This window comes from Corylus avellana, chromosome ca9, assembly GCF_901000735.1.
Source record: "Corylus avellana chromosome ca9, CavTom2PMs-1.0".
Classification (NCBI taxonomy): Eukaryota; Viridiplantae; Streptophyta; class Magnoliopsida; order Fagales; family Betulaceae; genus Corylus; species Corylus avellana.
In genome coordinates, this window is record NC_081549.1 from 11,822,939 (window position 1) to 11,837,319 (window position 14,381).

General features: G+C 38.5%; 2 protein-coding genes and 1 non-coding gene across 3 annotated transcripts; 2 read left to right on the forward strand and 1 right to left on the reverse strand.

Annotated features, from left to right (window-relative positions):
- Positions 1-106, reverse strand: LOC132162683 (small nucleolar RNA R71). Its single transcript, XR_009438261.1, has one exon. It is a non-coding gene; the product is annotated as a small nucleolar RNA R71 (small nucleolar RNA).
- An 8,324-nt stretch (positions 107-8,430) lies between these two features.
- LOC132162307 (uncharacterized) lies at positions 8,431-8,952 on the forward strand. The gene has a single exon (XM_059572556.1). It carries the CDS (start codon positions 8,431-8,433, stop codon positions 8,950-8,952), a length of 522 nt encoding a protein of 173 aa, XP_059428539.1.
- A 1,920-nt stretch (positions 8,953-10,872) lies between these two features.
- Positions 10,873-11,394, forward strand: LOC132162308 (uncharacterized). The gene has a single exon (XM_059572557.1). It carries the CDS (start codon positions 10,873-10,875, stop codon positions 11,392-11,394), a length of 522 nt encoding a protein of 173 aa, XP_059428540.1.
- The last annotated feature ends 2,987 nt before the right edge of the window (positions 11,395-14,381 follow it).

Sequence of the window (14,381 nt, forward strand, 5' to 3'; positions counted from 1 at the left end):
ACAATAGGAGAGCCATCACTACCTTCTCTCAAAATGAGGGAGAAGATTTCCATGAGACTTGGGATAGGTTACAGAGCTTGCTTAGATCATGCCCACACCATGTTGTTCCAAAATGGCAGCTAGTGCAGTGTTTTTATGATGGCCTAACCGAGTCCAATAGAAAAAAATGGTGGATGTATCATATGGGGGAACTTTCATGTTAAAAAGTGAAGATGAAGCATGAGCTATGTTTGAAAATTTTAGTAACAATTCTCTTCAACAGGTCTCCACCAGACGAAGGGCACCATCACCTAAAGCAGTCAAGACAGAGAGTTTGTATGAAGCAGGTCATTCCCCAAATATGGTTAACCAAGTAGTTGAGGCTATCACCAAGAAGCTAGACCAATGGATGATTGCTGGTTTTGCTCCTAATGCTGCTCACACACACACACACACTACCTAAACCATGTTCATTTTGTTCCAGTCCTATGCATCATGTAAATAATTGCCTTGTTACTGGAAATTATACTAATATTGCTAATGAGCAGGTTAATGCAGCTTTCTCTAGACCGGGTAATGATCCGTACTCCAATTCCTACAACCCCGGGTGGAGAAAGCATCCAAATTTCTCATGGAAGAATTCAAATTCGGGCAACTCAGCCCCAGGGCCACACAATCAAGCTCAATCCAACAGGCAGCCCTATCAACCCCATTCCACTTACCGGCCTTCACAGCAGCAATACCAGGCCGCAGATTCTAATTTTGAGGATTGGGTGCTCAAAATGATGAGTGAGCTGGCGGGCGAGATAAAGCAGACAGTCAAATCTCAGGGGGAAAATAGTAAACTCACACTCCCAAACCATTGCCAAGCTCGAAGCTCAAGTCGGACAACTTGCCAACACCCTCAATAGAAGGGACGAAGGAAAGCTCCCGAGTCAGCCGGTGGTAAATCCTAAGGGGCACTACATGGTAGATGAGGGCACTTCATACCATCAGCAAGTTCAAGCCATCACAACCTTGAGAAGTGAAAGAATAGTTGACAATTATGTGGAGGAAAAGAAGGATGAGCACATGGAGGTTGCACGGAATCTACAGAATGATAAATGCAAGCAAGTGAGCAATGAGGCTTCGTCATCAGTAGCTCCCACTACAGAGATTCCATATGAGCCACGGGCTCCCTTCCCAGAACGTCTCAAGGCACCGTCCCACTTTGGGAAACAAGGAGAGAAAATACAAGGAATGATGGAGATGTTCAAACAGGTCAAAATCAACCTTCCTCTTCTTGACGCCATCGCACAAGTGCCTGCCTAAGCCAAGTTCCTTAAAGACTTGTGTACTCAAAAGAGGAAGACCAGAAATAACATCCCCAAGAAAGTCCTTCTAACTGAGCAAGTGAGTTCCTGATTAGGCACAACACTCCTTCGAAGTTCAAGGACCCTGGGGCTCCTATAATTTCATGCATCATCGGAAAAAAGGGTGATTGATAAGGCACTCTTAGATCTGGGAGCTGGTGTGAATTTACTTCCATATTCAGTATATCAGCAGCTCAGCCTAGGGGAGCTGAAGCCCACCACAGTGATTCTGCAACTAGCTGATCATTCAATTAAGAAGCCTAGAGGGATTGTGGAAGATGTAATCATCTAGGTGGATAAATTTTTCTTTGCAGTCGACTTTATAGTGCTTGACACCGAGCTTGTGCGCAATCCTGAGAAGCTGGTTCCTGTCATCCTTGGGCGTCCTTTCTTAGCCACAGCGAATGCATGTATCAATTGTCGAACTGAAGTCATGGAGATCTCATTTGGCAATATGAAGGTTCGGTTGAATATCTTTACTGCATTTCAGCATGCTCCTGATCAGGATGAGTGTTTCTTTTTGGACAGCATTGAAGAATATGTAGAAGATTCACTACCTAGTCTCCTGACAAAGGATCCAGTGGAAGCCTGCCTGAATTACTTTGACTTTGAAGAATTCAACACCGACCAGTACATTAAAGAGGTCCATAATTTGCTAGAAACAGCCGCTAGTGTAGATTTTCACCCATGGAGAGTAGTAAAGGAGCCCCTACCTGTGACATCGAGCACTCCTCCTGTTCCTTCTCTACTGTCTCCACCGAGGCTTGAGTTGAAGCCCCTGCCAGCAAAGCTCAAGTATGCATTTTTTGGATCTAGCAACACTCTGCCGGTTATCATTGCTTCCTACCTACAAAAGGACCAAGAAGACAGTCTGCTCGCAGTGTTAAAGAAGTACAAAAAGGCCATTGGATGGACCGTGGCAGATTTGAAAGGCATCGACCCCTCTATCTGTATGCACCGGATCCATTTGGAAGAAGATGCTCGACCCTCCCGTGAGGCACAGCGCCGGTTGAATCCCAACATGAAAGTGGTAGTCAAGTTACTTGATGCAGGCATCATCTACCCTATCTTAGATAACAAATGGGTGAGCCCCACTCAAGTCGTTCCAAAGAAATTCGGCATCACCGTCGTGGAGAATTTTGCTGGAGAGTTGGTTCCATAGCGCACAACCACGGGATGGCGTGTCTGGATCGACTACCGAAAGCTTAATTCCCATACCCAGAAGGATCACTTCCTGCTCCCATTCATTGATCAAATTTTGGAGCGTCATGCTGGCCAAAGCTATTATTGCTTCTTAGACGGCTATTCCGGGTATAATCAGGTTGCAGTTGATCCCCAAGACCAAGAGAAGACAACATTCACATGTGCATTTGGCACCTTTGCTTATCGACACATGCCCTTCGGCTTATGCAATGCACCTGCCACATTCCAAAGATGTATGATGTTTATCTTCTTCGACATGGTGGAGAAATTTTTGGAGGTATTTATGGATGACTTTTCTGTTTTTGGATCTTCATTTGATAACTGTCTCCATAATCTTTCACTTGTACTTCAACATTGCAAAGAAACTAACCTAATTCTAAGTTGGGAGAAGAGCCATTTCATGGTGTAGGAAGGTATAGTTTTGGGCCATATAGTGTCCAAAAGAGGTATTGAGGTGGACCAGGCTAAAGTTGAGCTAATTGAAAATCTACCACCGCCCACTTCAGTGAAGCAGATCCGTTTTTTCCTAGGGCATGCCGGTTTCTATCGCCGTTTCATCAAGGACTTTAGTATTGCAAGTCCCCTATGTAACTTGCTTACTAAGGACACCCCTTTTCACTTTGATGAAGCATGTCACGAGGCATTCCAGAAGCTCCGGTCTCTGTTATCTTTTGCCCCCATCATGCAGCCCCCTGACTGGTCTTTGCCCTTTGAAATCATGTGTGATGCGTCTGACTATGCTGTGGGTGTAGTTTTAGGACAACGGGTAGGCAAGCTTCCTCATGTCATCTACTATGCTAGCAAGACTCTCATGGATGCTCAAGTTAATTACACAACTACCGTGAAAGAATTGCTAGCCGTGGTCTTTGCCCTGGATAAGTTCCGCTCATATCTTTTGGGATCAAAAGTTATCATATTTTCTGATCATGCTGCTTTGCGACATTTGCTGGCCAAGAAGGAAACAAAGCCATGATTGATTCGCTGGATACTACTTCTACAAGAATTTGATATTGAGATTTGGGATAAGAAGGGCACTGAGAATGTTGTTGCTGACCATCTGTCACGACTTTTATTGGAGACAACCCAGCCGGGTGTTGTTCATGACTCTTTCCCAGATGAGCAACTATTTGAAATCACTCCGCGAAATCCGCCATGGTATGCCGATATTGTCAATTATCTAGCTACAGGATGGATTCCTTCTCATTGGTCTAAGCAAGATAAGGACCGCTTCTTCAAGCAAGTTCGCTTCTATTTTTGGGAAGATCCGGAGTTGTTCAAGTATTGTGCTAATCAGATCATCCGACGCTGTGTCCCTGAGAGTGAATTTTCCAGTATTCTCACATTCAGTCACTCTCTCGCTTGTAGAGGACATTTCAGTGCCAAGAAGACAGCATCCAAGGTTCTACAATACGGATTCACGTGGCCTACCTTGTTCAAAGATGCCCATGACTTCTGCCGAGCATATGAGAGATGTCAACTCCTGGGAACTATGTCTCGGAGGGACATGATGCCATTGAACCCCATCCTCATTGTTGAGATTTTTGATGTCTAGGGTATCGACTTCATGGGACCCTTCCCACCATCTTGTGGGTTTGAGTACATTTTGGTATGAGTGGATTATGTTTCTAAGTGGGTAGAAGCTATTGCCACAAAAACCAATGATCACAAGGTTATGGTGAAGTTCCTCCAAGCCAACATTTTCAACAGATTTGGTACTCTTCGGGCCATCATCAGTGATGGAGGTAGACACTTTTGCAATCGTTTTTTCAAAGCCTTGCTTCTCAAGTACTCTATCACACATAAGGTAGCCACTCCTTACCATCCTCAAACAAGTGGCAAAGTGGAAGTTTCTAACCGGGAGATTAAGCATATTCTGGAGAAGACGGTTAGGCCAGACCGAAAGAATTGGTCCTTGCGCCTCAATGATGCATTATGGGCCTACCGCACAGCTTACAAAACCCCCATTGGAATGTCTCCCTATAGGCTGGTATATGGCAAGGTGTGTCACCTCCCTGTAGAATTAGAACACAAGGCTCTGTGGGCATACATGTTAGTTCTGAGCATGCAATTAATTTTCCTGTTGTGATTTGAAATTCATTGATGGGCTTAATATGACAAACACATGATCACTTGATTAAGGAATTACAATTGTGTTACTTTCATTGGCAGCATGAAATATTACTTGTTTCAATTTGATTTTCACAAGCACACTAGCATGTAGTATGTGGGGCATAAAATCTAGAATCAATAATGTCTGGTTTTAATATTCGGAATGTAGTTGGGCAACTTATTGGGAAAATGACCTTGGCATAAATTTCAAAAAAAAAAAAAAAAAGAGAACAAAAAGTAGATTAGCTTTGTAGCCTTTTTGACCCGAGTTAGTAAGTCCTTAGGGGTGTCTTTACACCTAATGCCCTAAAACCATCTGGTTTGGGAGTCATTTACCTAACGCTCGATACATGGGTCAATCAGAAAGCTTATTGAGCATGTGGTATGGACTAGTTAGTTAAATCAATTTGGATGATCAAGTCCTGGGTTTAACATAAGTAACAAAAGATATCGACAGAGGATTCTTGGGTTAATCAACATAGGGAACTGGAAGTAGACACCCATGCCCTAGGCCTCATGTGTTTGTCAATTTCCACAGTTTTATGCTTTCTTAAAGAACAACTTAGTAGACACCCACTCTATTGTGCAAAAATCTAGCTAAATTAATAGGTAAATAATTATACGTTTTACCTGTAAGTGCACAAGGTCAACATGGTAGTATAGGGTGCAAGTACAGGATCATTCCCAGGAGGATTGCTGAATTTATGTTTAAAAATAAATTCCTTAAGCAAAAGCAAAATAAAGATTGATTATTGATGTGATGATAACAAAGGGTAGGGCTTTGATATCCACCACTAATTATATTAAACTAGTATTTCAATATGCCAATGCTTTGATCAAGTTATGCATATTTAATGTTTGCCAACCTAATGGTTAAACTCAAACTCCTTAAGCTATTGATTTCCCTAAGCAACGAGTTAGGCAGGGGTGTATACTTAAACTCTTTTCTTTCCTAAACGATTTAGCATGATATATACTAAGTTGTTTTTTAGAAAAGCATATGTTCTATGGAAATCGACAAACACACAGGGCCTAGGGCATGTCTACTCCCGGTTCCCTATGTTGATTAACCCAAGAATCGCAGTGTGGATTCTTTTGTTACTTAAGTTAAACCCAGGACTCGGCCATCCAAATTGATCTAACTAACAAGTCCATACCACATGCACATGTTGATCAGGCATACACATATGAGGAATTCATGCAAGCATGTAATAATCAAGTTAAATAGCACAACATGATCATCACAAGGTGCCAATATTGAAATATTAATTTAACATAACTAGGGCTTCAATCTAGCCCTATTAAGTAAATTAGCTACACATAGAGTTGATGTTAAACATCTTCATAAAAGAAAAGAAATGAAAGAATAAACCCGAGACTTGAACTTGAGAGCTCCTATTCTTCTCCCTTCTCCAAGCCTACCTATTCTAAAGGCTTAGGAGTCTATTTATAGGCTTTAGAAGTCCTTGGAAAAGTAGTAAACCCTAGGGATTGCGCAGGGTTTTAGTCCTATTACAATTTGGAGTTTGAAAAACACTAATATGGAAATAGGGACATTATAGCCGCCACTTGGAATGCCTCCTGCGCACGGGTGTGCTCTATCGCAGCCTGTGTGCGCTCGATCGCAGGTCTGTGATCGATCCTTCTTTTGCCTGCCCTCGATCGCTCCTGGCCTGGCTCATGTAGCATCTTCTCTGGTATTGCGCTTGATCGTAGGTACCCTGCGATTGATCGCAGTACCAGGGAGCTCCAATTTTCCCATATTCTCCTTTTGAGCCTAAATCACCCAGTTTTACTTCACTTTCTTCCAAAAGCCTGTAAAAACATCAAAAACACGAAAAGGAAGTAAAATTGCCTAATTAACCAAAATCAAAGGATTAAAACATGTAAGATAAGGGCTGAGAATATGAATATTTTAGCGTTTATCACACGCTAAATCCTTTAAGAAAGAAAAGAATTAGAGTAGACACCCATGCCTAAATTGTCGCTTAGGGAAATCAATAGCTTAAGGAGTAGACACCAATGCCCTTAGGTTGACAAACATTAGATATTCATAACATGATTAAAACATTGGCATATTGATATATTAGCTAAATATAATTAGTGGTGGATACCAAAGCCCTACCATTTTATCATTATCAATTTAAATCCAATCTTTTGTTTTATTTCACTTTGGGAATTAATTTTAGACAAGATTCATTATTTTTTTTTTCTCCATGCAAATGGTTGGTCTTGGTCTAAGGAAAATATTAAATTCATTATAGATGCGGCGTGTACCAATTAATAAAATCAATTGGATACTTTATACCATAGAATAAGGAGTGCAGAAGGAACGGAAATTGAAAAAGGAGAGGGAATATATAACATTTTATAAGAACAAACAAGCATGCATTCATATTGAGAGTAAAATATGTCATTTGAATACATTTTTTCCTAAATGTTTTTGTAGTGAAAAAACGGAATAAAGTTAAAAACCTATTTAATCAAGTAACTTGTAAACAGAGTTAAAAGAATATGTCGTTATAATAATTGATGAACACATGCTTTTTTTGTTAAGATTAAGTAATGAGACTCATACATTTTTGAATCACGTATTATAGGATTGATTTTACCCTCAATTGAATTTAAATAGGCGCATATTCAACACGACGTCGTCTCCTTTAGTGCATTAGTCCAATCTATCCTCGGCGGAGCTAGAAAATGAGTGGAACGAAAGATTGTGTGCAACAAGGAGAAGGTCAAACTCAAAAATGGTTTTCAGAAAAAAAAAATTATATATATTTATATCATTTTGTGCTGCTTAAAAGGAGGTTTCCTTAATTAATCGAAAATGTTTTCGGTTTCTCCATGATTGTTGATCGCACCAAATACTGGGAAATAAGTAAAAGGTTTTACGTCAAAATAAATGAAGCATTTTCAGTTGACTAGAAAATCTATCTTTAATTTCCATAAAGTGGGTTCCTTTTTTCTAAACCGCAGTCTATTTTCTGCCATTGCAGAAGTTTACCAGAAGTTGCGAGAATCGTTCGACGGTGGTCATCGGTCGCTTATAGAGTTCGCCGGAATCCATAGCTGAAGTTCGCTAGACTTTGCTGTTGACATTCGCAAGAATCCACCGCCGGAGTTCGCCAACCGCCCCACAGGAGGGTGCCAAAATTTTTCGATGGAACTAGCTGAAATCAACTAGCGTAGGTCGTCAGCCGTAACCCACTATAGTTGATTTTCCATACGAACAAACTGCCAAAAAAGGGTTTCACTAAAAACATTTTCTAACAAAAAAAAATATGTATTATTCGGAAAGAAACGTAGCCTAAATGAAAAATTTGACAAAATGTCGTTTTGCCACGAAGTCGAAACTCATATATAAAATTAAGGTCCTTATTTGTTGCTAGAAGCAAATAAATTTTTAAGCAATTTCTCAGTGGTTAGAAAAAGGAGCTGCTAATCAATTAAACGCGAAAGATCATTTGTTAAAGTTTTTTTTTTTTTTTTTCCTCAGAACAGAAAATAAAAGAAGCGTTTTTGTGAGTGTTTTTAGGTTATTTGTTAATATTTTTGTTTTGAGAATAATAGAAAATAAAAGGCAAAAATGGCCTGAATAGGCGAGCAACCCATGTAGCAATACCAAATGGCCTAATTATAGCCTACTTCCACCCTTTATTGAGGGACTTCAAGGAGCCTTGTAAGCTATAAAATGGCAAGTTCATGGCTCATAATAACATCCTTGAGTTGATTCATTGTACTTGTTCTTAATTAATTTGCATTAAACACATCTATATATTCTCAAATGGCTTCCCCTTGGAAATTTGTTCTCGTTGTTGTGGCCATGCTTGTTGGCCTCATTGCATTTGTGAGTGGAAATGCAGCACTAATAAACAACGTGTGCAGCAAAACTGGAGACCCCGTGTATTGCCACAAGTGCTACAACATGTACAGCCGAAGCTCCCATGAGGATGTCAAAGCCCTCGGAAGAACATCCCTCGATTGTGCTAGCCTCGAGTCAATAACCGTGACGGGTCTCGTGGATAAATTTGTGGTCAATGCCACAAACAAGGCCATGAAGAATTCGTACATTGATTGTGCGTTGAAGCTTCGTTCTGGGGATGACCAGATAACGGGTGCACTCAAGAGCTTTCAGAATGCACGTTATGCGGTGGCTAGCAACCAGATGTTAGTTGCTCTCAATGCTGCCCGGCAGTGCAGCACTCAGCTGCAGAAATTTAGACTCTCTCCAGCTCTTGGAAATGAATTACGTACGCTTCAGGGTTTCTGTGCAGCCGCCAACGGAGTTCTCAAACAAATTCATTGAGAACTACATCTCTAAAACAAAAGTTGATATACCTACCTTTCAGTAACTCTATGTGTTTTTTTCTTTTCTCTCTGGATGAGAATGAGTGTGATCTGAAACCCCACAAATTATATTTGTATATCCATCGGCGGAGTTATCTAAGAAACAAATAAACGTATAGAAATTGATTCAATCAACCATTTGCTTTGGTCATTAGTAAATTAATTGTTTTTTTTTTTTTTTTTTTTCTTCTTTTCAATGAGATTATATGATATTCTCGTAATCAAAATAATGCAGTCATGACTATGATATTGGTATAAATAGAACCACATGCACCAAATAATCTCTCTTGATTTTCTATTTCATTATTTCTTTTTTTCTCCATGCAAATGGTTGGTCTTGGTCTGAGGAAAATATTAAATTCATTATAGATGCGGCGTGTACCAATTAATAAAATCAGTTAGATACTTTATACCATAGAATAAGGAGTGCAGAAGGAGCGGAAATTGAAAAAGGAGAGGGAATATATAACATTTTATAAGAACAAACAAGCATGCATTCATATTGAGAGTAAAATATGTCCTTTGAATACATTTTTTCCTAAATGTTTTTGTAGTGAAAAAACGGAATAAAGTTAAAAACCTATTTAATAAGTAACTTGTAAACTGAGTTAAAAGAATATGTCGTTATAATAATTGATGAACACATGCTTTTTTTGTTAAGATTAAGTAATGAGACTCATACATTTTTGAATCACGTATTATAGGATTGATTTTACCCTCAATTGAATTTAAATAGGCGCATATTCAACACGGCGTCGTCTCCTTTAGTGCATTAGTCCAATCTATCCTCGGCGGAGCCAGAAAATGAGTGGAGCGAAAGATTGTGTGCAACAAGGAGAAGGTCAAACTCAAAAATGGTTTTCGGAAAAAAAATTATATATATTTATATCATTTTGTGCTGCTTAAAAGGAGGTTTCCTTAATTAATCGAAAATGTTTTCGGTTTCTCCATGATTGTTGATCGCACCAAATACTGGGAAATAAGTAAAAGGTTTTACGTCAAAATAAATGAAGCATTTTCAGTTGACTAGAAAATCTGTCTTTAATTTCCATAAAGTGGGTTCCTTTTTTCTAAACCGCAGTTTATTTTCTGCCACTGCAGAAGTTTACCAGAAGTTGCGAGAATCGTTCGACGGTGGTCATCGGTCGCTTATAGAGTTCGCCGGAATCCATCGCTGAAGTTCGCTAGACTTTGCTGTTGACATTCGCAAGAATCCACCGCCGGAGTTCGCCAACCGCCCCATAGGAGGGTGCCAAAATTTTCCGACGGAACTGGCTGAAATCAACTATAGTAGGTCGTCAGCCGTAACCCACTGTAGTTGATTTTCTGTACGAACAAACTGCCAAAAAAGGGTTTCACTAAAAACATTTTCTAACAAAAAAAAATATGTATTATTCGGAAAGAAACGTAGCCTAAATGAAAAATTTGACAAAATGTCGTTTTGCCACGAAGTCGAAACTCATATATAAAATTGAGGTCCTTATTTGTTGCTAGAAGAAAATAAATTTTAGGCAATTTCTCAGTGGTTAGAAAAAGGAGCTGCTAATCAATTAAACGCGAAAGACCGTTTGTTAAAGTTTTTTTTCCTCAGAACAGAAAATAAAAGAAGCGTTTTTGTGAGTGTTTTTAGGTTATTTGTTAATATTTTTGTTTTGAGAATAATAGAAAATAAAAGGCAAAAATGGCCTGAATAGGCGAGCAACCCATGTAGCAATACCAAATGGCCTAATTATAGCCTACTTCCACCCTTTATTGAGGGACTTCAAGGAGCCTTGTAAGCTATAAAATGGCAAGTTCATGGCTCATAATAACATCCTTGAGTTGATTCATTGTACTTGTTCTTAATTAATTTGCATTAAACACATCTATATATTCTCAAATGGCTTCCCCTTGGAAATTTGTTCTCGTTGTTGTGGCCATGCTTGTTGGCCTCATTGCATTTGTGAGTGGAAATGCAGCACTAATAAACAACGTGTGCAGCAAAACTGGAGACCCCGTGTATTGCCACAAGTGCTACAACATGTACAGCCGAAGCTCCCATGAGGATGTCAAAGCCCTCGGAAGAACATCCCTCGATTGTGCTAGCCTCGAGTCAATAACCGTGACGGGTCTCGTGGATAAATTTGTGGTCAATGCCACAAACAAGGCCATGAAGAATTCGTACATTGATTGTGCGTTGAAGCTTCGTTCTGGGGATGACCAGATAACGGGTGCACTCAAGAGCTTTCAGAATGCACGTTATGCGGTGGCTAGCAACCAGATGTTAGTTGCTCTCAATGCTGCCCGGCAGTGCAGCACTCAGCTGCAGAAATTTAGACTCTCTCCAGCTCTTGGAAATGAATTACGTACGCTTCAGGGTTTCTGTGCAGCCGCCAACGGAGTTCTCAAACAAATTCATTGAGAACTACATCTCTAAAACAAAAGTTGATATACCTACCTTTCAGTAACTCTATGTGTTTTTTTCTTTTCTCTCTGGATGAGAATGAGTGTGATCTGAAACCCCACAAATTATATTTGTATATCCATCGGCGGAGTTATCTAAGAAACAAATAAACGTATAGAAATTGATTCAATCAACCATTTGCTTTGGTCATTAGTAAATTAATTGTTTTTTTTTTTTTTTTTTTTCTTCTTTTCAATGAGATTATATGATATTCTCGTAATCAAAATAATGCAGTCATGACTATGATATTGGTATAAATAGAACCACATGCACCAAATAATCTCTCTTGATTTTCTATTTCATTATTTCTTTTTTTCTCCATGCAAATGGTTGGTCTTGGTCTGAGGAAAATATTAAATTCATTATAGATGCGGCGTGTACCAATTAATAAAATCAGTTAGATACTTTATACCATAGAATAAGGAGTGCAGAAGGAGCGGAAATTGAAAAAGGAGAGGGAATATATAACATTTTATAAGAACAAACAAGCATGCATTCATATTGAGAGTAAAATATGTCCTTTGAATACATTTTTTCCTAAATGTTTTTGTAGTGAAAAAACGGAATAAAGTTAAAAACCTATTTAATCAAGTAACTTGTAAACTGAGTTAAAAGAATATGTCGTTATAATAATTGATGAACACATGCTTTTTTTGTTAAGATTAAGTAATGAGACTCATACATTTTTGAATCACGTATTATAGGATTGATTTTACCCTCAATTGAATTTAAATAGGCGCATATTCAACACGGCGTCGTCTCCTTTAGTGCATTAGTCCAATCTATCCTCGGCGGAGCCAGAAAATGAGTGGAGCGAAAGATTGTGTGCAACAAGGAGAAGGTCAAACTCAAAAATGGTTTTCGGAAAAAAAATTATATATATTTATATCATTTTGTACTGCTTAAAAGGAGGTTTCCTTAATTAATCGAAAATGTTTTCGGTTTCTCCATGATTGTTGATCGCACCAAATACTGGGAAATAAGTAAAAGGAGAGGGAATATATAACATTTTATAAGGACAAACAAGCAAGGGAGCTAAGTGATTAAATAAATAAATAAAAATAAAAATAAAAAGTGGGAGGAAATTTTTGCCTTGGTTGTTTTATCTGATGGGAAGTCTAATGAATTTTGAGTATTGATCTATGCATGATTGAGATTAGTTTTGAAATCCCATGACTATGTGTTGAGTTCACATACACTAGTTGAATTCTGTAATATCTCATAATTGCCATGATTGAAGCTAAGTTGTAATTACCTGATATTGTGAAGATGGTGTTTGTTTTATTAAGCCTGTTAATGATTGAGAACCATGATGATCATGATATTGCATTCTTGGGAACTACATGGTTACAAAATGTTTGTGGGTATCATTCCTAGAAAACCCTCACGAGACTTCACTCATTCTCTAGGAAACTCCTAGGGGTTTAAAAGGCTTGTTGCATATGCTAAATGCAACCGTACATCCTACGAAAGATGGATTTATCTTTTCGTTTTTTTTTTCATTTTTTTTTTCTATTTTATATTGCTAAGTGACTAGCAATATGTAAGTTGGGGGGTGTGATAAGCGCCGAATGTTGCACATTCAAGCTACTTAATTTACATATGTTAATTCCTTAGTATTGTTATTTGTTTGATTTTGTTTTGTTTTTGTGTTTCATGTCTTATTTGACAAACCATTAAAAATTGGGCTTAAAAGGGCAAAAAGCTGAGCATTCTGGATTTAGGATCGAGCGCAGCACTCCTGAGATTGAGCGCACCTGTGCTCGAACGTCTGCGGCCAGGGATCGAGTACATGCCTGCGCTCGTGCGCACAACAGTTAAGCTCGAGCGGACAAGACCTCGAATTGAGCACACTCGGGCGTGTACTGCACGGCAGCAATCCTTTTCCAGCATGGATTTGGTTTTCAGTCTCCCAATTTGACTGGGAGATTGACCTCCGGTTTTCTGAGAATTTCTAGGGTTTCTAGGACTCTCCTAAACCCTATAAGTAGGGTTCTAAACATTGTAAACAGACACACCACTTTCTAGAGTTTAAATTTCAATAAATTGACTGTGAAGCTTAGAAGATCATGAGCGGCTAAACCCAATTGTGGGGTATTGATGTAACCCTTTCCAAGCACAATGATTTGATTGTATTTAATTTCTAGTTTTTCTATTTATGCATGTTGATTGTATAACTCTGAGGATTGCTACAATTTATTTATGTTCTTCATATTGAATGCAATTGTTCTTTAATTCCAATTCAATATTAGTAAAATTCTTATCTTGTCTTAGAAATTATTTTACTATTATTGACTCAAATCATTCTTATTTTCAGTGATTATAAGAATCATGGTTATACAATGGTTCTTAATTGGCATGCAATCAATAGGGTTAGATAGACCATACCTAGGAAAGACGGATCGTACTACACCCTAGTTTAGTGTAATTTAGGTAGACGATCCGTGCCAACCGAAGATGAGTTATGCAATTCTGTTGATTGTATGAAATTATTTTCTTATGTTTTCTTGTTTAAATTATAACATGCATAGAATGAATTGCTAGAATTAAATATGGTTAACCATTGATGTGCGGATTGTGGTGAAATCAATACCCTACTCTCTCTCTCTCTCTCATATATTTACTCTTTTTATTTTCATGCACTTTAGTTTTTAAGCAAATCAAATCAAATCTCCTTTTTAATTAAGTTAACTTTAATGTTTTAAATTTTGATAATTAAGCCCCTGCAGTCCTTGAGGTTCGACACCCTCAATATAGTTGTATCCTACAAAGATTCGTCCTATTGCGAGTGGTTATTTTTATTATTGATATTTTTGGTCACAAAAATACCACATCAATGCTCCTAGGAAAAAAAAAAATCATCAATTTTTAATATTAATATGAGGAATTATGTGAATAACAACCAATTTGAGCCTTATACAAGCTGCTCACGAGCTTAGCCGAGT